This window comes from Macaca mulatta, chromosome 14 (assembly GCF_049350105.2).
Source record: "Macaca mulatta isolate MMU2019108-1 chromosome 14, T2T-MMU8v2.0, whole genome shotgun sequence".
Taxonomy (NCBI): Eukaryota; Metazoa; Chordata; class Mammalia; order Primates; family Cercopithecidae; genus Macaca; species Macaca mulatta.
In genome coordinates, this window is record NC_133419.1 from 106728236 (window position 1) to 106747228 (window position 18993).

General features: G+C 36.1%; 1 protein-coding gene across 7 annotated transcripts in view; it reads left to right on the forward strand.

Annotated features, from left to right (window-relative positions):
- Nucleotides 1–18993, forward strand: part of GRIA4 (glutamate ionotropic receptor AMPA type subunit 4) — a 372806-nt gene that overhangs the window by 268416 nt on the left and 85397 nt on the right. For all 7 annotated transcript variants that reach the window (XM_015115585.3, XM_015115581.3, XM_077964932.1 and 4 more), the window contains one exon: nt 9032–9085. In XM_015115585.3, coding sequence (XP_014971071.1) covers nt 9032–9085 — 54 coding nt within the window. The remainder of the gene's footprint in view (nt 1–9031; nt 9086–18993) is intronic.

Sequence of the window (18993 nt, forward strand, 5' to 3'; positions counted from 1 at the left end):
GTATGCTTCACAAAGTTCTTATGCTGTGTTTTTCAGCTCCATCAGGTCATTTATATTCTTCTCTAAACTGGTTATTCTAGTTAGAAATTCCTCTAACCTTTTTTCAAGGTTCTTAGCTTCCTTGCATTGGGTTAGAACATGCTCCTTTAGCCTGGAGTACTTTGTTATTACCCACCTTCTGATGCCTACTTCTGCCAATTCACCAAACTCATTCTCTGTCCAGTTTTGTTACCTTGCTGGCAAGGAGTTGTGATCCTTTGGAGAAGAAGATCCTTTGAAGAAGAAGCATGCTGGTTTTTGGAATGTTCAGCCTTTTTGCACTGGTTTTTCCTCATCTTCATGGATTTATCTACCTTTGATCTTTGATGTTGGTGACTTTTTTTGTGTGGATGTCCTTTTTGTTGATATTGATGCTATTCTTTTCTGTGTGTTAGTTTTCCTTCTAACAGTCAGGCCCCTCTTCTGCAGGTCTGCTGCAGTTTGCTGGAGGTCTATTCCAGACCCTGTTTTTCTGGGTACCACCAGCGGAGGCTGCAGAACAGCAAAGATTGCTGCCTGTTCCTTCCACTGGAAGCTTTGTCCCAAAGGGGCACCTGCCAGATGCCAGCTGGGACTCTCCTGTATGAGGTGTCTACTGGCCCCTACTGGGAGGTGTCTCCCAGTCAGGAGGCACGGGGGTCAGGGACCCACATGAGGAGGCAGTCTGTCCCTTAGCAGAGCTCAAGCGCTGTGCAGGGAGATCCACTGCTCTCTTAAGAGCCGGCAGGCAGGAGTGTTTAATTCTGCTGAAGCTGCGCCCACAGCCACCCCTTCCCCCAGGTGCTCTGTCACAGGGAGATGGGAGTTTTATCTATAAGCCCATGACTGGGGCTGCTGCCTTTCTTTCAGAGATGCCCTGTACAGAAAGGAAGAATCTAGAGAGGCAGTCTGGCTATAGCAGCTTTGCTGAGCTGTGGTGTACTCCGCCCAGTTCAGACTTCCCAGAGGAGGCTTTGTTTACAATGTGAGGTAATGGCAGAGGCCCTTCCCCCTACCAAGCTGAAGTGCCCCAGGTTGACTTCAGACTGCTGTGCTGGCAGTGATAATTTCAAACCAGTGGATCTTAGCTTGCTGGGCTCCGTGGGGGTGGGATCCACTGAGCTAGACAACTTGGCTCCCTGGCTTCAGCCCCATTTCCAGAGGATTGAATGGTTCTGTCTCACTGGCATTCCAGGTGCCACTGGGGTATGAGAAAAACCTCCTACAACTAGCTCAGTGTCTGCCCAAATGGCCGCCCCGCTTTGTGCTTGAAACCCAGGGTCCTGGTGGTGTAGACACCCAAGGGATTCTCTTGGTCTGCAGGTTGCAAAGACTGTGAGAAGAGCGTAGTATCCAAGCCAGAATGCATATTCCTCACGGCACAGTCTCTCACAGCTTCCCTTGTCTAGGGAAGGGAGTTCCCTGACCCCTTGCACTTTCCAGGTGAGGTGACACCCCATCCTGCTTCTGCTCACCTTCCATGGGCTGCACCCACTGTCTAACTAGTCCCAGTGAGATGAGCCAGGTATCTCAGTTGGAAATGCAGAAATCACCTGCCTTCTGTGTTGATCTCTCTGGGAGTGGCACACCGGAGCTGTTCTATTTGGTCATCTTGCCGAGGTCCCCAGTAGTTTAATTTTTAATTGATTGCTTTGAGCTTGTTCTACATAAATAAAATTATCTATTGGACTGAGTTGGATTTGCATTACATTTAGGATATGTACATGAACTGTCATTTTAAATATACATTTGGAAAAGTACAACCTACACAAAACTAAATCCAAGTTATTTAAGCTTTTCTGCTAATTTGCTTTATTATGCATATATGAAGAAATTGTAAACCCAGACTAGGATGCATTAAAGTTTACCTGATAATTCTCCACCTGTATGTCCCTGTCTTAGCCCCATGCAAAATGGAACTAGATACACTTTGTGTATATACTGTTATTCAAATAAGCAATATGTTCAGACAAGAGGTTATTTGTAAGAAAAATAATTGTGTCCTTGTTTCATTATGAGAAAGCTTGGATTTCTCTTAAACAGGTTTGGTATTCATCAATTATCTAATAGATAGACAATGTTATTCTCACAGGTATATATTTTGTTCATTTTTCTCTTATGAAAGATATATTCATATTGGCCAAAAATAAGTCTGAATTCCTGTGGTCTAAAGAAGGGAACACAGTGTAGTGAAAACAGTATGGAAACCATAGTCAAAAGACCCAGCTGGAGTTCCAGCTTCTTCACTTAATGACTATATTTATTTAATGTAATTGTTTATGAAAGGAAGGAATTACCCCTTCCACCTACACCTTATTAGAATTATATTTATATTGTTTCTTACAAATGTCTCTTTAATTTTACAAGGGCTTGCTTCTAATGGTTCTTTCAAGCTATTACATGTGCTTCAAATTCATAATCACAAATGCCATACAATCATTTACATCTCTTTGCAAATATTTGAAATCACTAAATTAAAATGCTATTAAATCAAAATGGAGCTGTGCTAAGAATAGTTCATAGTTGAGATGATGAGAATCATATTATCCAAGGCTCATAGATGCAGAATTTTAGAACCACCATTATAGGCAGAGAGAAGGATATAATAATCTACAAGTGCTTTTCAATAGCCACTGGCAGTTCCATGATGGGATAAAGGGGTGGCATGGAATGAACACAGGACCAGGAATCAAACAGCTGAATTTCAGCACTTGCTTTTCACTCTACAGTTGTAGGACCCTATCCAAACCATATCTCTTGTAGGGCACTCAATTTGCTAACCAATAAAATTGGGGTGAAGTGCATATAAAGTGATCTAAAATCTGTGACCTGAAAGGATGGAAAAGGTCATTTTTTTTTAACATTTGGAATAAAGTCAGAAAAAGAAATAATAAAAAACCAGTACTAAGAATAGATATTCACAAGTGAAGACACTTTGAAGGTGAAAATTTTGTTAGAAATAGAAATAATTTACTAAAGACACCGAATCATTACTATTAGCCTATGTGAGAGAGTAAACTTTTTTCAACAATTTAGATGTCTAAATAGAGGTATCGTATCTTATGCAACCTGAGTTTTTAATTATACCTAGAGAGTATTTAAATATGATATAAATGTATTATGCTACGGAGATGAAAAGCTTGGGATAGTTAGCCAACTAAAGTATTTTTTTACATTATCAATTCCACTACTACATTGGTTCAGTTTTCACTTGGAGACTGTCATAGTTGATTTTCCCCAGAAGCTGACCTAAAAACAAAGACTGTGTGCAAACTGTTTGTTTGGGAGGTAAAGAACAGGCTGGAAGGGGAGTAGAGAAATGCAGTCAATGAAAGACGCATTTGTCAAGCAGATCAACATCTGAGTGACAGGGGGTTAATCCCATTTGGAATTAGTACAAACTAATTACTGGAGGAGGCTAGTGTAGAACACTTAGGAATCATGTCACTTGTGGGGCAAGGGAGTTGGATTACTTATGCGCCAACTCCTGTCAGTAATTGTATGTGGGCTGCAGGGAAGGAGGGCATTAATGCTCTGGCACTTCTAAACTCTTCCCTCTCCAAGGGCAATGTCAGCTCTGTAAACCACAGAAAACCTTGAGGCAAGGAAATTCAGGTGCTGGCAGTTGGAAGGTGAGCAAGTATGCATTGAGATGACAAAGGAACAGATAGGGCAAGACATTGATAGTATCTATCCCGGTGACTGACCATAGAGACATCGGACTGTATGGCTTTACAAGACTCTGTCACCCAAAGGACCACCCTATCCCAACATCTTTCACTGAAAATCAGTCAGACTTTGCTAGGAACTTCAGAGACAGAGAGATCACTACTTTGAGAGGCAGCCATTCTCTTTATGGGAAACTCTTCTTTCTCTTTCCTTCCTCCAAAAAAGAGTTCTTCCTCATTGGAAACTTCCATAAAATTTCTGACATCTCTAAATATAGAAGAAAATAAACACACACAAACACACACACACAAACACACACACACACGCCCCTGCATACACATACACACACAGACCCACACACAAATGTGTATGTGCATTGGGATATCATTTCCTTTAAAATATCTGATAAGAATTTACACTACCTAGCCTCCTCCTAAATCTCATCCTACACTAAACGGCCTTAGTATTTTGGGGTCTGAAGTACTTTATTTTTCCTACCCCATTTTACATCACAGCACTGAAACTGAAGTCCTACTGTTATCTTACAAGGTTGTAGTTTAAGTCTGTTGTTTGTGTGCAAAAGCCCCTTGCCTTATATTTTTCTTTTGATAGAACTGAAGTGATACTAAAGCTTTTGTTTTTATCTGCAATAAAATATTTTAAAGCATTTTGAAAGTCAACATTTGGGGAACATTTCGGAGTCTGGAATTTCTGTAGAAAAAGAGGACTAGTGAAAGTGACAGCCCTCATGACAATAAGTTTACAACATTTATCAGTATCATGGCCCTAACACCTCTGAATATGTTGTGCCATTTTCTCCATGTCACTGAATTCTCTGGAGCATGAAAACAACTGAGAGAGAAATTTCCAGTTGACTTATAAGATCAAATTAAGAGAAAAACCAATTATTTCTATTCTAGTGTGTCATTGTATGTCTTTACTTGGAAGACCATGTTCAATAGAATGATCACAGCCTGGTAGTAATAGTTAGAAATAATATACAGCAACTTTTATAGAAAGACCCCTGAGTACCTTATAAACCATTGATATGTAAAGGATCGAAGTAAAATCTGATTGCGGATTAAAGGCCAAACTATCATTAATTTGCAAGTCTCATATTGACCTTAATATATTAGTGTTTTTAACATTTGTACCCTGATTAACTTCTTTATTCATTCCTTGAGTCAATATTTATAGATACTATAATGAATAGACACTAGTCTATTCATTCTTAAAAGTCTGCCTTGTTCTCTTAAGCAAGTGATATCACTTCTTGAAACCACTGCATTCCCCTTATTCTGCTCTGTATTTTAGCCATTTCTGTGAGTCTCATCCCCTTATGAGATAATAAACCCCCTTGTAACAGCAGCACTGACAGACTTATCTTTATAATCATTAAATCTCTTAGCCTTAATCCTATAGGTAGGAAGCACTCCATTGACATTTGTTGAACTAAAGTGAACTGAAAAGCGAAGTCAATATGGAAAAGTGTCCTGATTCATTTTCTCCAATTTCCATCAAAGACTAAGGATTTGGAAGTTGCATTCTTGAAGATTGGTATGCCATAATTTGTTAATAAAACAGTTAAAAATTACAGTGATTGTACCTGGCATTCACCTTATTAATATGCATAGGCCTGATTGCCTGATTATAGAACTTAATTATTTGACCAGCACCATGGATATTCCTAAACAACTCTCTGCTTCTTAAAAAACAAAAACAAAACAAAAACAAAAACCTGCACACAGGGGAAAAAAAGTAATGACAAGAATCAAGTAGTGACTTCTCTTAAACACATTATTTTGGTAAGGATAATCATCGTTGAGAGTGTATGATTGATCCTTTCTAACCTATTCTACAAAACTCTAAACAGACACTTGATCATTATTTTTAGTCTAGTTGCACCCTCTGTTTCTTTTAAAAATATAAAATATGCAGATTCTCTGCCCCTACATTTTTCTGTCTTTAGGAAAGACCATAATTAATTTTGCAACCAAGTACTCACCCTGGGCATTGTTTTCGCATGACAACTAAGCCAACCACACTTGTGTGAAGACAGTGCCATTTTATATTCCTATCTTTCAACTCAAACTGTTTCTTTTCCCTATTTACATATTTTTAAAAGAGCAATTACATAGGAGATACAAAGTTTAGTCTGCACCCACAGTCAACTCATTCAAATTTATTCTTTACAGAAGATATTCTTCACTTTTGTTGAGAGGATGAAAGCCATGTGAAATCACAAATGACACTTTCAGTTTTACACAATCATTTAAAAATAAGCAACACCCTATTTACAGGATACCACTCAATGGATTGTAAATCGAATTTTTTCACAAAGAAACGAAGGCAGTGAGAACTTCACAGCATTTGTGCAGTACATTTGTTTTTTTCTCAGCCAGGATCTGGCTCAGCAGAGATACTGATGCCCCTAGCATCACCAGCCAGGTAAATAAATCTCCAGATCACTACTCCCCAAGCTCTTAGTTTCCAGAATGTTGATGCATATGGAGCTCTGCAAGACCTTTCATGCCAGGAATTTTGTCCCTGTCAGTTCCTTGTGGTATTATAAGTCCTCACCCTTTGAAAATTCGTTGTATAAGCTTTAGTTTATTATAGTTTTTTGCTAAACAATCTTGAATGGACAATGAGTTCTCTATGGAGACACCCAGTGCAGAATTTTTACTGGTTCCGCATCTTTTTAACATTTACAAGAATTTGCACTTAAAATGGATTTTTAAAATAAAACTGACACATTTTTGACTGTAGTCACAAAGAAATCACAAGCTGAGAGTGTTAAGAAATAAGAGGCAGGGTGGGGACAGGGGCTTAGAGAGAGTGCAAAAAGGCTTAAATAGCCACACCAGAAAAACATATAGTGAATCAGCAAGAGATAAATAATGGATTGCTGAGTGGCAACAACCCCTGCTGAAGTCAAATAGCAGGAATCTGTAGTAGACTCCATAATAGAATATGCCATTTCCTGGCTGAGTACCATCAAGCATCCTCCTGATAATTATCTTTTGCACAAGCTAGACTGGAGATTCCCAGAGAATAAGATGGCTCCATCCTGCTCCACCTATGTTAAATTACTCAAGTCTAGATTGCCCAATATGACACCTAATTCAGCTATTTCACAAACCGAGCTTTCTCCACAATCTCATCTATTTGCTGCTTGTCCTCATCTTCATGGAAAGATTCTCAAGGAAAGTTCTATTTTAGATAAATTGTGGACTAGGTAAATCTGGCAATATAAAACATGGAGAAAGGTTATATAAAATATTATAAATGTGTAGCTGAACTTCCAAGAAAGTAAAGAAAATCTTCAGCGCCCAAAAATGACAGGCAGCTGTGATGAAGGAAATTGCCAGATTGGGTAGGCTAATTGGGCATTTAATGCTTTCCCAAGAACAGAAGCTTTGTGTTCAGTCAAGTCAATACATAAAGCCAGACCATTGAAGGCCAACAGCCCAATAAAAGGGTATAGTTGAAAAAATTCTGTCACCTGTACAGAGTCAACTAAGTGTTTTCTGCCTTGGCCTAGGCTTAGTGTAGTGAGGAAAGTATCTTCCTTCAGAATTTGTCATTACAGCCTTGTTCTTGAGACAGATTGTATTTTGAATTTATACCACACACTGTGGTCTGGGAATCTAGAAGCTGAGAACTTATCATAAAACTGGCCCCAGGCCAGTGATACCAATGTTGCAGTATCTATTAGAAGCAAACAGAAAACATCTTTGGAGGGTGATTTTAAGAGAGATTGGCAGTGAATTTCCCAGGATGGTTAAATGGCAATCAACCCTCATAGTCAGGAAGTACAACAAATCCTAAACAATATGAACAGAAATTAAAAAGTAAAAATCTAAGCAACTTGTACTGAAACTGGAGAACATTTAAAACAGAAAGTCTTGAATGTAATCAAAACAAAAACATAAGATGAGAAGAAATTTTATTTCACCAATAGCCATGTATACAAAACTCTTTTCCAGCACAATTCATATGTTCTGATTTTATTTATTTTATTTTATTTCTTATTTGTGTGGGCACATAGTAGTATATGTATTTATGGGGTCCATGAGATGTTTTGATACAGGCATGCAATGAGTAATAATCACATTATGGAAAATGAGGTAACCATCCCCTCAAGCATTTATCCTTTGTGTTATAAACAATCCAATTACACCCTTTTAGTTATTTTTAAAATGTATAATTAAGTTATTATTGACTATAGTCACCCTGTTGTGCTATAAAATAGTATGTCTTATTCATTCTTTCCAGCTATTTTTTTCTGTGTCCATTAACCATTCACACCTCCCTCCCACCCCCACTACCCTTCCCAGCCTCTGATAACCATTTTTCTACTCTCTATGTCCATCACATATTCTGATTTTAAAAGGGTTTTCCTATATTTTGTACAAAAGTCACTCAATTACACCGAATTGCTTGTATGGGATATTAAAATGCTTAAAATAATTTAATTTTTGTCTTTGACAATGAACATACATGAAAATTGTGGCTTTCACTGTTATCATTGACGACACCAGTGAAGTTACAAAGCTGCTCATTAGTAACTGAAATTAGATTTTCTCTTGTTGAAGGAATTTTCAGTTTTTCAGAGAATGAGAGTTGTAATCTCTAATGCAAAAATAAAACTGAACTATTAAAAGATCTCTAGTATTTTTTAAAAGATGTTTGAGTGTCTAATTTCCTAAACATTTCTGAAAACATTCTCAGAAAAAAAAAAAAAATCCAACAGAGAGAAAACCTTTTTGATATTTTTTTTTTCTTTTTGTAATTATAAGAAAACACTACTGTATTTATATACAGGTGAGAATTCACTGAATATTTTCTGGCATCAGAGATGTCTATAAATAGATTGTGCCTTAGAAAAACCTTGCTTGCTACTCAACCTACTCAGAGATGATTATTCTTACCCTATGAAGACACCGAGCAGCCTATCTTCTGTTTTTATAAATTATCAATAAGTGAAGTACATCTAAATACTTCGGATGAAAATCATGTTAAGTTTCTACGTTGATGCATTCTCATGAGAAACATATGTAAATGTTGGTTCATAGCATTGTCATTCTTTTTAAGGAGATTATAACATTTCCTGAACGAGGTTGATAGAATGTGATTTAAATAAAAGTGGTACTTTTCACCACTTATTTTGAATATGGCTTATCAATTCTTCTAACTAGAATACGTGACTTTTATTTTTTAAAAACCTATCATTTTCCCATGATGATTCTACATGGAATTATGCTAAAATAGTTAATATTTTTTAAATAATATTTCAGTGAGTTAAAATTCATTTTTCTCTTATTTTCTTATATCTTCACAGATTGTAAGTGTTGGAAAGCATGTTAAAGGCTACCATTATATCATTGCAAACTTGGTAAGAACTTCTTATTTTCTACTTTTCGTAAGAATTGCTCAAGCACACAAGATTATTTTAACTGTGCCTTAAAATAATGCTTCAATAAATAGACTACATTACTTACTAAGCTTTTAATAACACATGTGATATTTTATTATAATGATTATTAAATTTCATAAGTAGAATTCAATATAATTTTATGCAGATTAGCTTGGTATCTGCTAAAGAGACCTTTAAAAGAAATAATAATGGTTATTTTGCTACGATACCACTTGTCAAATTAAATAATTTTCTCTGTCTAAATGATAAATGCTACTTTATAGATAAAGATAGCCAATATTTGGATATTACAAGAATGATCTAAACTAACAGCTATGTTCTCTAATTTTAAGAATAACTGTATATAATGGCTATATAAGCAAATCTTTTAAATGAGAGTAATGCAAATTTTTAAAAATTATGTCAACTTTTCACATGTCATATACAAATGGCTAACAAGCAAGGCACATCCATTTTTATGAAATTCTTAAAGGCCTGAGAGAAATCCTTTTAGATATCTTGGCAAGGCTCATTGAATACGTCTTGTTAACCATGCAGTGTAGGAGGTAGATTGTACATGGAGCGGTCCATCCTCTCTTGCTTTATTATAAAGGACCATTTGCCCTAAGGGCCTGATTCCCAAAGTGATTTACACTGGAGAAGTTAAGGATGTTTTCTCCTCTTTCCATTTTTATGACACTTTTTTTTTTTTTTTTTTGAGACGGAGTCTTGCTCTGTCGCCCAGGCTGGAGTGCAGTGGCGCAATCTCAGCCCACTGCAAGCTGCGCCTCCCAGGTTCAAGCCATTCTCCTGCCTCAGCCTCCCAGAGTAGCTGGGACTACAGACACCTGCCACCACGCCCGGCTAATTTTTTGTATTTTTAGTAGAGACTGGGTTTCACCATGTTAGCCAGGATGGTCTCGATCTCCTGACCTCGTGATACTCCCGCCTCAGCCTCCCAAAGTCCTGGGATTACAGGCATGAGCCACTGCGTCCAGCCCTTTTTATTTTTTATGACTATCTTGCTTGCTTAAACAGGAAAGAAACTGAAGGATGCAAAAGAGATTCAGATCTACCCATTCTTTCCATATGGCAAGTGGACTGTCCCACTTTGAGACAGGAGTTTTCAGTCTTTAGTGAACTGGGTTTGGTTGTGGATCTGAGATATTAAAATACAGCAATATACAGTGAACCATTATTATATTGTGCTTCTTAGATAAAGTATAATCTTGCGACTTAATGGATTATCATGAAAATACTGAGAAATTTTGACTTATCTTTTTCATTGCTTTTAGTAGGCCGTTTTAGTAGAGTGTTTCACTATTTTTTATAAAAATATAAAATTTAAGACAAATGTATTCTGATATTAATTACTATAAGAGAAAAAACTTAGGATTATGAGATATCTGTAAGTACAGTAAATTGTACAATGAGACTCTAATGACTTTTATAGCAAATAGGAGGTTTTGTCATCTATTCTTACAAACAATAGAATTGAGGGGAAAAAAATCAATATGTAGACTATCATTCCAGAAATGAGTTGTTGACATGGGCAGTTAAAATAAATAAATCAGTACAAGATGGAATGAATTAATATTTGTAACACTCCAAAGGATATCATAAACAGCCCTGGGAGATGGCAGTGTATTTAAGTTATCTAGAGTTCCAGTATATGAAGTAGAAAACCATTTTTGTTTGCAGTAGGGACTAGAACCATCACTTTCACTAAAAATCAGCAAGTTTTATTATATGTGGTTGATATCTTTGTAATACATGATCAGATCAGTGACTGCCATGGACATACATTATAATATAGTGTATTAATATGGATTAGATTGACTTATTCATTTGTCCCTAAAGGACTCTTACTTATAACACTAGAGTAGTTTTTATTTTATTGAGCCAATCAACAACTATTTTTGAGAGCTATGTGCATAAGATTCTCAAATGTGAAGTTAATCCAGAATCAAAATGAAAGATGACATCAACATCATACTTAAGGTTGAAAGACTGAATGATTTTCCCCTAAAATCAGGAACAAGATAAGAGTGTCCCCTCTCACCACTTCCATTGAACACTGTATTGAAGGTTCTATTACAGATATTTAGGTAAAATAAATAAATAAAAGGCATCCAGATTGAAAAGAAAGAAGATTATATGTATATAAAAATACTAAGGAATCAAAATATATTTGTAGAACTAATAAGTTCTGCAGGGTTGCAGAATGCAAGGTGAATATAACAGTTTGTTGTATGTCTATATATTAGCAATATATATTCTAAAAATTAAACCAAGAAAACATTTCATTGATAATTTACAATTACAATTTACAATTAATGGAGAACTGTTAGACTTAAACCAACTCATCAAGGGTGATTTAACAGTATTAGTAAAAACTGATGTCTACAATAACAATTCTTACTTGTGATTGGGTGGTTACAAATATTCTGGAATATTTAAAATATTCTGTAGTCACAATGTAGAATATAAAAGCAGAAGGTATGAAGTCCAACCCATATTTACCAAAAAGAGAAGAATGAAATTTAGCAGACATCAATATGTGATGCATGAAATTGGGTCATGAATTTACAAACATGCATTTTTGTAAAAGTCAAGGACCTCCCTTATTTGAACAATGAGATCACTTGGACTCGGGAAGTGGAACATCATACACCGGGGCCTATCATGGGGAGGGGGGAGGGGGGAGGGATTGCATTGGGAGTTATACCTGATGTAAATGACGAGTTGATGGGTGCTGACGAGTTGATGGGTGCAGCACGCCAACATGGCACAAGTATACATATGTAACAAACCTGCACGTTATCCACATGTACCCTAGAACTTAAAGTACAATAATAATAATAATAATAATAATAAAAACAAGGTTAACTCTCTGGAGAAACTGAGTTTAAATATAGGTGTTCTTTAGATTCTTTAAAAATGATAATCTTTTAAACCAAGAAACAAAGTAAGGAATGTCACCAAAACACTGGCTTCCTAATGGTCTTTAAATTCTTTGGCTGAAATGCAGAAAGCAGATTTCACGTACTTAAACAAAATAATAGGCAATTTATTTGTAAATAAGGATACAAATAGGTTGTGAATGCTCTCTGGCATTATTTTAAATTGTCTTGTCATTATAAGTTGAACTTTTCTTCTTCAATTAACAGCCATTCAATCTCCTTCATCATTCTATCCTGATAAAATGAGAATACATTTATGTATTCTATGCCCCTCTAATCTTAGCTTTTGGAGCTATTGCAGTGTGCTGGCGTCTCACCTCCAACCAGGCCAAAAAAAGTAGAAATCCTTTCCCTTAATACTCAAGCCTGAACCTGCAGAAGGTCCAAGAGGGTCCACAGGGAGCTAACATCATCTGAATAGTATGAGCTATGCCTGATATCTAATTGAATGGGCATGCCCTGCCCTGATTCTTGAAATTTGTCTGTGTTTATCTCTGCCACTATATTTAACAATTGGATATTAAGTGTGAGTAAAACTTGTTAGAAATGAAAGATTGCTGCTATTCTTTTTTCTTTTCTATGTCCTATATGGGATTTGTATGTGGGTGCATGTATGTTTTATTAAACCCATCATCTAGAGGTACTGGTGAAAGCGTATTATATCGCAATAGATTAAATTCTGTTCCAAAAATTTCCCAGAGAAGTAGAGGCAGGAAAACCTTACCTGTCAGTTGGTTTATCCTAGTCTGTTTCTTAGAGATTCATGTAAGAAAATTGCTTCCCTACTTTGCCCCTAGACTTACTCTTTCCTAGTTCTTCTTTCATTTAGCTGCCGGTTATTTTTTAAAGACAAGTATGATGATATTGTTTGCTTAAATTTTTTATTGGCCTCAGGCTGCAAATGCAGTAAAAGACATCATATTTTTCATGACCTGATTCCCCATGGGTTTTCCAAACTCACTTGCTAATACGTGTCTCACTTCTCCTCAGAGTTTGAATGTCTCTCCAAATGACATATTGTGCCAACTCTGAGTCATTGCCCCAGTTTTTACCACCATCTTCCAGAGTAAGCATTCAAAACCTAAGCACTGCTCTACTTAAATATTTTAGGAAAAAGGATTTGCACTCTTGAACTTAATGCACAAAGCCCTTTAAGATTTTGTCCCTACTTGACTCCAGTCTTTCCCACTCCACCCCACAACTATCCCTTCTTCAGATCAAACTAATTCCCAGGCACCTAATGCAGCTTTCCTTTTCCCAGCTTTGTTTAGGTTGTTATCTCTATCAGGAGGTGTTTACCCCATCCAATCCCAGTCAGTGGTTACAGTCACTTCTGGAAACCTATCCCTAAATATCCACTTTGATAGTCTCTGGGTTCTCAGACTACCCTGAGTACCTGTGTACTCATAGTATAGAACTTATTCTTGTTTTTTCATTTATCAAATTATTATTTTATACCCCCTCTGTACCAAGTACTGTCCAACATCCCATGGCACAACTGCAAATAAAACATTAGCACACTGCAAGTTCACTGAAGGCAGGAATAATGTCTCTTTCTTTAACCTTATAAAAGAGTCCTTATCTCTATTCTTTATCTGTTGAACTCCTGCTTATCCTCTAGCACCCAGTTTATGTTATTGTAATTGTTTTTGTTATTATAATTGCTTTAATTTGGCCTTTAAAAAGATTTTTGATAGAAAAATGAGGTTCAGTGTAATTTAGCCAGGATCTCACAGATCTGAATTCTCAAAGAAAAGTTTGAAGCTCTGGCCTGTCTGATTGCAAAGAATAAATACACAAATAAATAAACAACTTAGGGAATAACGCCACCAAGTGACCATTTACTTAAGCATCTCCCACAGCACCCATCAGGGGGACCTAGCATTAAACACATTGCTCTGTATTGATATTCACTCCTCTAGCAGTCAAATAATTTAAATATGGCCACCAATAGCAACAAGGAACAGTTGACATTTGTCCCATTTGCAAGACAAATTCTTAGAATCTTGTTCTCATTTAGATTTTTTTATTTTATAAAGTATTATTTAATTTACATCTAGGAGAACACCTGGCTCAATCATTAAAAAGATATAAAATTACAAAATGTTCTGGATATATATAATTAAAGATGAACTGAACCTGTTTCTTACCTATCCTCCACCATCTCACACACATACACCATTCAGGCCTCATTCAGAACATAAAGGAAATTAAACATTAGGATACAGAAAGCAAAGTGACTTGTTTACATTTAGGTGTTTGGTTAGTTTCAGAATGGAGAGTAGACATGCTTCCCAGAATTTGCAGTCTAGCACGTTTTTATTGAAGTGTAGTGACCCTAGTTAAGATTCCATCAACTTGGCGACATTGTTTTACTTTTGCACTTCCCGTTTTTTAACTTTTCTGCATTAAGCATGTCTGACTCTACCATCTATCTACATGCACATGGAAAGTACATACTTTAAGTCAATTTCTTAACTAACCAATTTTTACAACATGGTAAGGGAGCAATTTCCCCCATTCTATTTGACGTTCCTTCCATTAATTGCACCACAGCTGTCTCATATGATTTAGTCAACCTATGAACCTGAAATGCAAAATACAGCAGAAATGTTACCTAAATTAAGTAAAACTTAAAGATTGAGCATTTATTAAACAGTGATAAGATGATAGACTTGTAAATTTACATAGTCATCAGGATATCTGATACCTATAATTTTAAACATTTTATTTTCCCCCAAAAGATGTATGAACTACAAATAGAAATTAAAGAAAAACCAAGTTGGATGTTACTCTAGAGAGGGGTAATTAACCATTGTGAAATCCAAGCAAAGTAGTAGCCCATTTTAACAAGTAGAAAGCCTTTCCCTTGATCTCCCCCTGCCCTCAGGGACATTATTTACTTAGTCACTTAACTACTGATTTCCTCCTGACTATGGAGTGAATAATTTTATTACAATGTTGCCCAGGAACTCTCAGTTCCACTATATTCTTCGGATAGAAACTGAAATCAAAATGGCCACTAAAATAAATGTTTCTGAGAAAACTGCTTCACAATCTAGATCCTATCAATTTTCTATATGAAATTATAAGAAAATATATGAAAGGAAAAATATTGCCTGTGCGCAAAACAGACATAGCTGAAATTAACTGAGTCACCCACCATTCATTCAAAGCATAACTGAAAAGAGTTTATAATCAGACATAGCAATTTTTTCCTTTACCTTCAGCATAAGAACAGGATGGACTCTGAGAAATGTGAACTATTATTTATCAGCCAGACTTTACATCAGATGATTTTTCTGAAGTCTGCAGCTTTGCCTCTTTATCCTGCAGCTGTGGATAACGCTATGAAAGAAGGTTTGGCAGACCTTCTATTTCAGCCATGGTTGAAAGAAAATAATAATGTCGTCAATTAGCAGCTAATGCAATAGTTGAATTACTGTGGCTTTTAGAAAACATTGGAATCATTTGCCTGCCTGTGGGTCTGCCCTATACTCTGATAGAAGCAAACAAATGTTCAACTGACATTTTACTAGCTGGAGATTGATGGACAGTGTTTTTCCCATTTCAGAAACACAGGCTTACTTTCTGGTGTCTAGCTTCTTTATCAACAAAATGAGAATGTAACTGATGAACTGTCAAATTAGCGGGCATATAATAGGCATGAAATAAATATTTGTTGAGTGACTTAATTGATAATAGTGATCATTTACTGAATTCAAACCAGATGTGCTGGATACCATAGCATTCTCATTCTCATTTTGAATGTGGAAGGTATAAGGTTAGAAAGTAACAGAAGTGGAATTCAAAGTGTGGGCTTTTCCAGGGGTTACAGTATCACACTGCCTTTCCTATAGATACTATGATAATTAATAAAATTTAAAACACCTCTGTGTAAGAATATGCAGGAGTATAAGGTGAAAAAGACAAACTCAAGAGGTGGTTTGTATGACTGAAATCTTAGCTCTACCATACATTTGCTGGATGGCTTCGAATAGTTTTTCTTCACCCCCCGAGCCTGTTTTCATATCTATAGGATAAGGCTAATAATAGGATCTATCTCATAACCTTGTTATGAAAACTAAACTAGATCAATAATCTGTGTAATGTGCTTAGCACAATACCTGGCATATAATAAGATCAGCATATAATAGCTGTTAGCTCATATACCTGGGCCTCTTTGACAGCAATTTTGCTCAGTTGCCAGTAGACTGATATATTTTTTCTTAGATAGCCAAACAGCAATGCATATATGCTGGTTGGGAAGACAATCTACTTCATTATAAAAGAAAAAGGAGGAGGAGAAGGAGGAGGAAGGGAGGGAGGGAAGAGGAAAGGAAAGAAACAATCTGAAGACTCCAAAACCATAGCCAAGGTGCATTCAGAAAGACAAGCAGCTCCAAGTCCTCATTACTTCTGACTCTAACTGCAGGATTATTGCTACACATTTTATTCCCACCAAAAAATGGACAAAACACTCTCCCTTCATTCTCTCAGCAAACTGAAGCATATTCATATTTTCAAAAGAACCTTTACTAAATACTAAGAGAAAACAAAAAGAAAGCAATTACAAAAGCTACAAGTTCATGCGTGTGTGTGTGTGTGTGTGTGTGTGTGTGTGTGTGTGATTTACTTTTCTCTGAGCTAATACCTATGGCTTCATTAATTCACTTCCTTAATATGCTTTTTGTTGTCTTCTTGCTATTGTCTGGTTTACACTTTGCAGGGAGTCAGGTATAAAACAAAGATGATAAATGGGTAGATAATATAGATGGAAGATAGATAAATGACAGATAATTGGTAGACAGGTGATGGATAATAGATAGATGATAGATAATGGACAGATATAGATACATACATACATACACGGATAGATAAATAATAGAAAATGTGTAGACAATAGATATGATAGATGAGACGGAAGGACGGAGGGAGGGAGAGAAAAACAAACAAATAAATAAATAAATAAACAAATAATTGTCCAGATTTTTGAATCCTTGACAACTACCTCTAGGCAAGAAGGGATAGCATCCTTACCTCCCCACTTCTTCACTCCATCTGGTGGTCACCATCTTTTTTCCTGCCACACAGAAGTCCGTGAATGGCCTATCAGGCTTTCGTCCCTTGGACTACCATTTCTCAGGACACTAAGACTGATTCCATGACTTTGCTATTGTGAATACTGCTGCAATAAACATATGAGTGCTGGTGTCTTTTTGACAAAATGATTTATTTCCCCTTGGGTATATACCTAGTGGTGGGATTGCTAGGTCAAATGTTAGTTCTATTTTTAGTTCTTTGAGAAATCTCCATCCTGTTTTCCATAGGGGTTGTACTAATTCAAATTCTCACCAACAGTTGCAGTTTTTCTGTTTTTCCTTTTCTCCGCATCCTCACCAGCATCTGTTATTTTTTGAGTTTTAAATAATAGCCATTCTGACTGGTGTGAGATGGCATTTCATTGTGGTTTTAATTTTTTCTCTGATGATTAGTGATGTTGAGCATTTTTTCACGTTTGCTGGCTATTTGTATGTTGTCTTTTGGGAAGTATCTGTTCATGCCCTTTGCTCTTTTTAAAATGAGGTTATTTGGTTTTTATTTGTTGATTTAAGTTCCTTATAGATTCTGAGTATTAGTACTTTGTCAGATGCATAGTTTGCAAATATTTTCTCTCATTCTGTAGGTTGGCTATTTACTCTGTTGATTGTTTCTTTTGCTGTGCAGAAGCTCTTTAGTTTAATTAGGTCCCATTAGTCTATTTTTGTTTTTTTATTTGCTTTTGAGGTCCTAGTCATAAATTCTTTGTCTAGGCCAATATCCAGAAGAGTTTTTCACAGGTTTTCTTGTAGGATTTTTGTATTTTCACATTTTATGTCGTCTTTAATCTATCTTAATTTTTGTATATGGTGAAAAGTAGGAGTCCAGTCTTCTGCATAGGGCCAGTCAGTTTCCCCAACATTATTTATTGAATAGAGTATCCTTTCCCCTTGTTTATTTTTCTTAACATTGTCAAAGATCAGTTGGTTGTAGGTATGTGACTTTATTTCTGGTTTCATTATTGTGTTCCATTGATCTATGTGTCTATTTTTGTACAAAAACCATGCTGTTATGGTTACTATAGCCTTATAGTATAGTCTTAAGTCAGATAATGTGATGCCTCTGGCTTTGTTCTTTTTGCTTAAGATGGCTTTGGCTATTCAAGCTTTTTATTAGTTCCATATGAATATTAGAATTGTTCTTTCTAATTCTGCAAGAAATAATGTTGGTAATTTGATAGGAATTGCATTGAATCTGTAGAATTGTTTTGGGCAATGTAATCATTTTAATGACATTTATTCTTCCTATCCGTGAGCATGGGATGTTTTTCCATTTTTATGTGTCATCTATTATTTATTTCATCAGTGTTTGGTAGTTTTCCTTGTAGAGGTCTCTAACCTTCTTGGTTAAATGCATTCCTGGATATTGTGTGTGTGCATGTGTGTGTGTGCGGCAATTTTAAATAAGATTGAGTTCTTGATTTGGTTCTCAGCTTCAGTGTTATTGGCTATAGAAATACAACTGATTGGGGGGCATTAATTTTGTATCTTGAAACTTTACTGCAGTTGTTTATCAGACAGTTTATCTGGAGGAGTCTTTAGGATTTTCTAGGTATACGATGATGTCATTAGTGAATAGAGATAATTTGACTTCCTCTTTTTCCTATTTGAATGCCTTTTTTTCTCTTTCCTGATTGTTCTGGCTAAGATTGGAAGTACTATGTTAAATGCAAGTCATGAGAGTGGACATCCTTGTCTTGTTCCAGTTATTAGGAATAATGCTTCAAGCTTTTGCCCTGTCAGAATTATATTTGCTGTGGGTTTGTCATAGATGGTTTTAATTATTTTGAGATATGTTCTTTTGATGCCTAGTTTTTTGAGGATT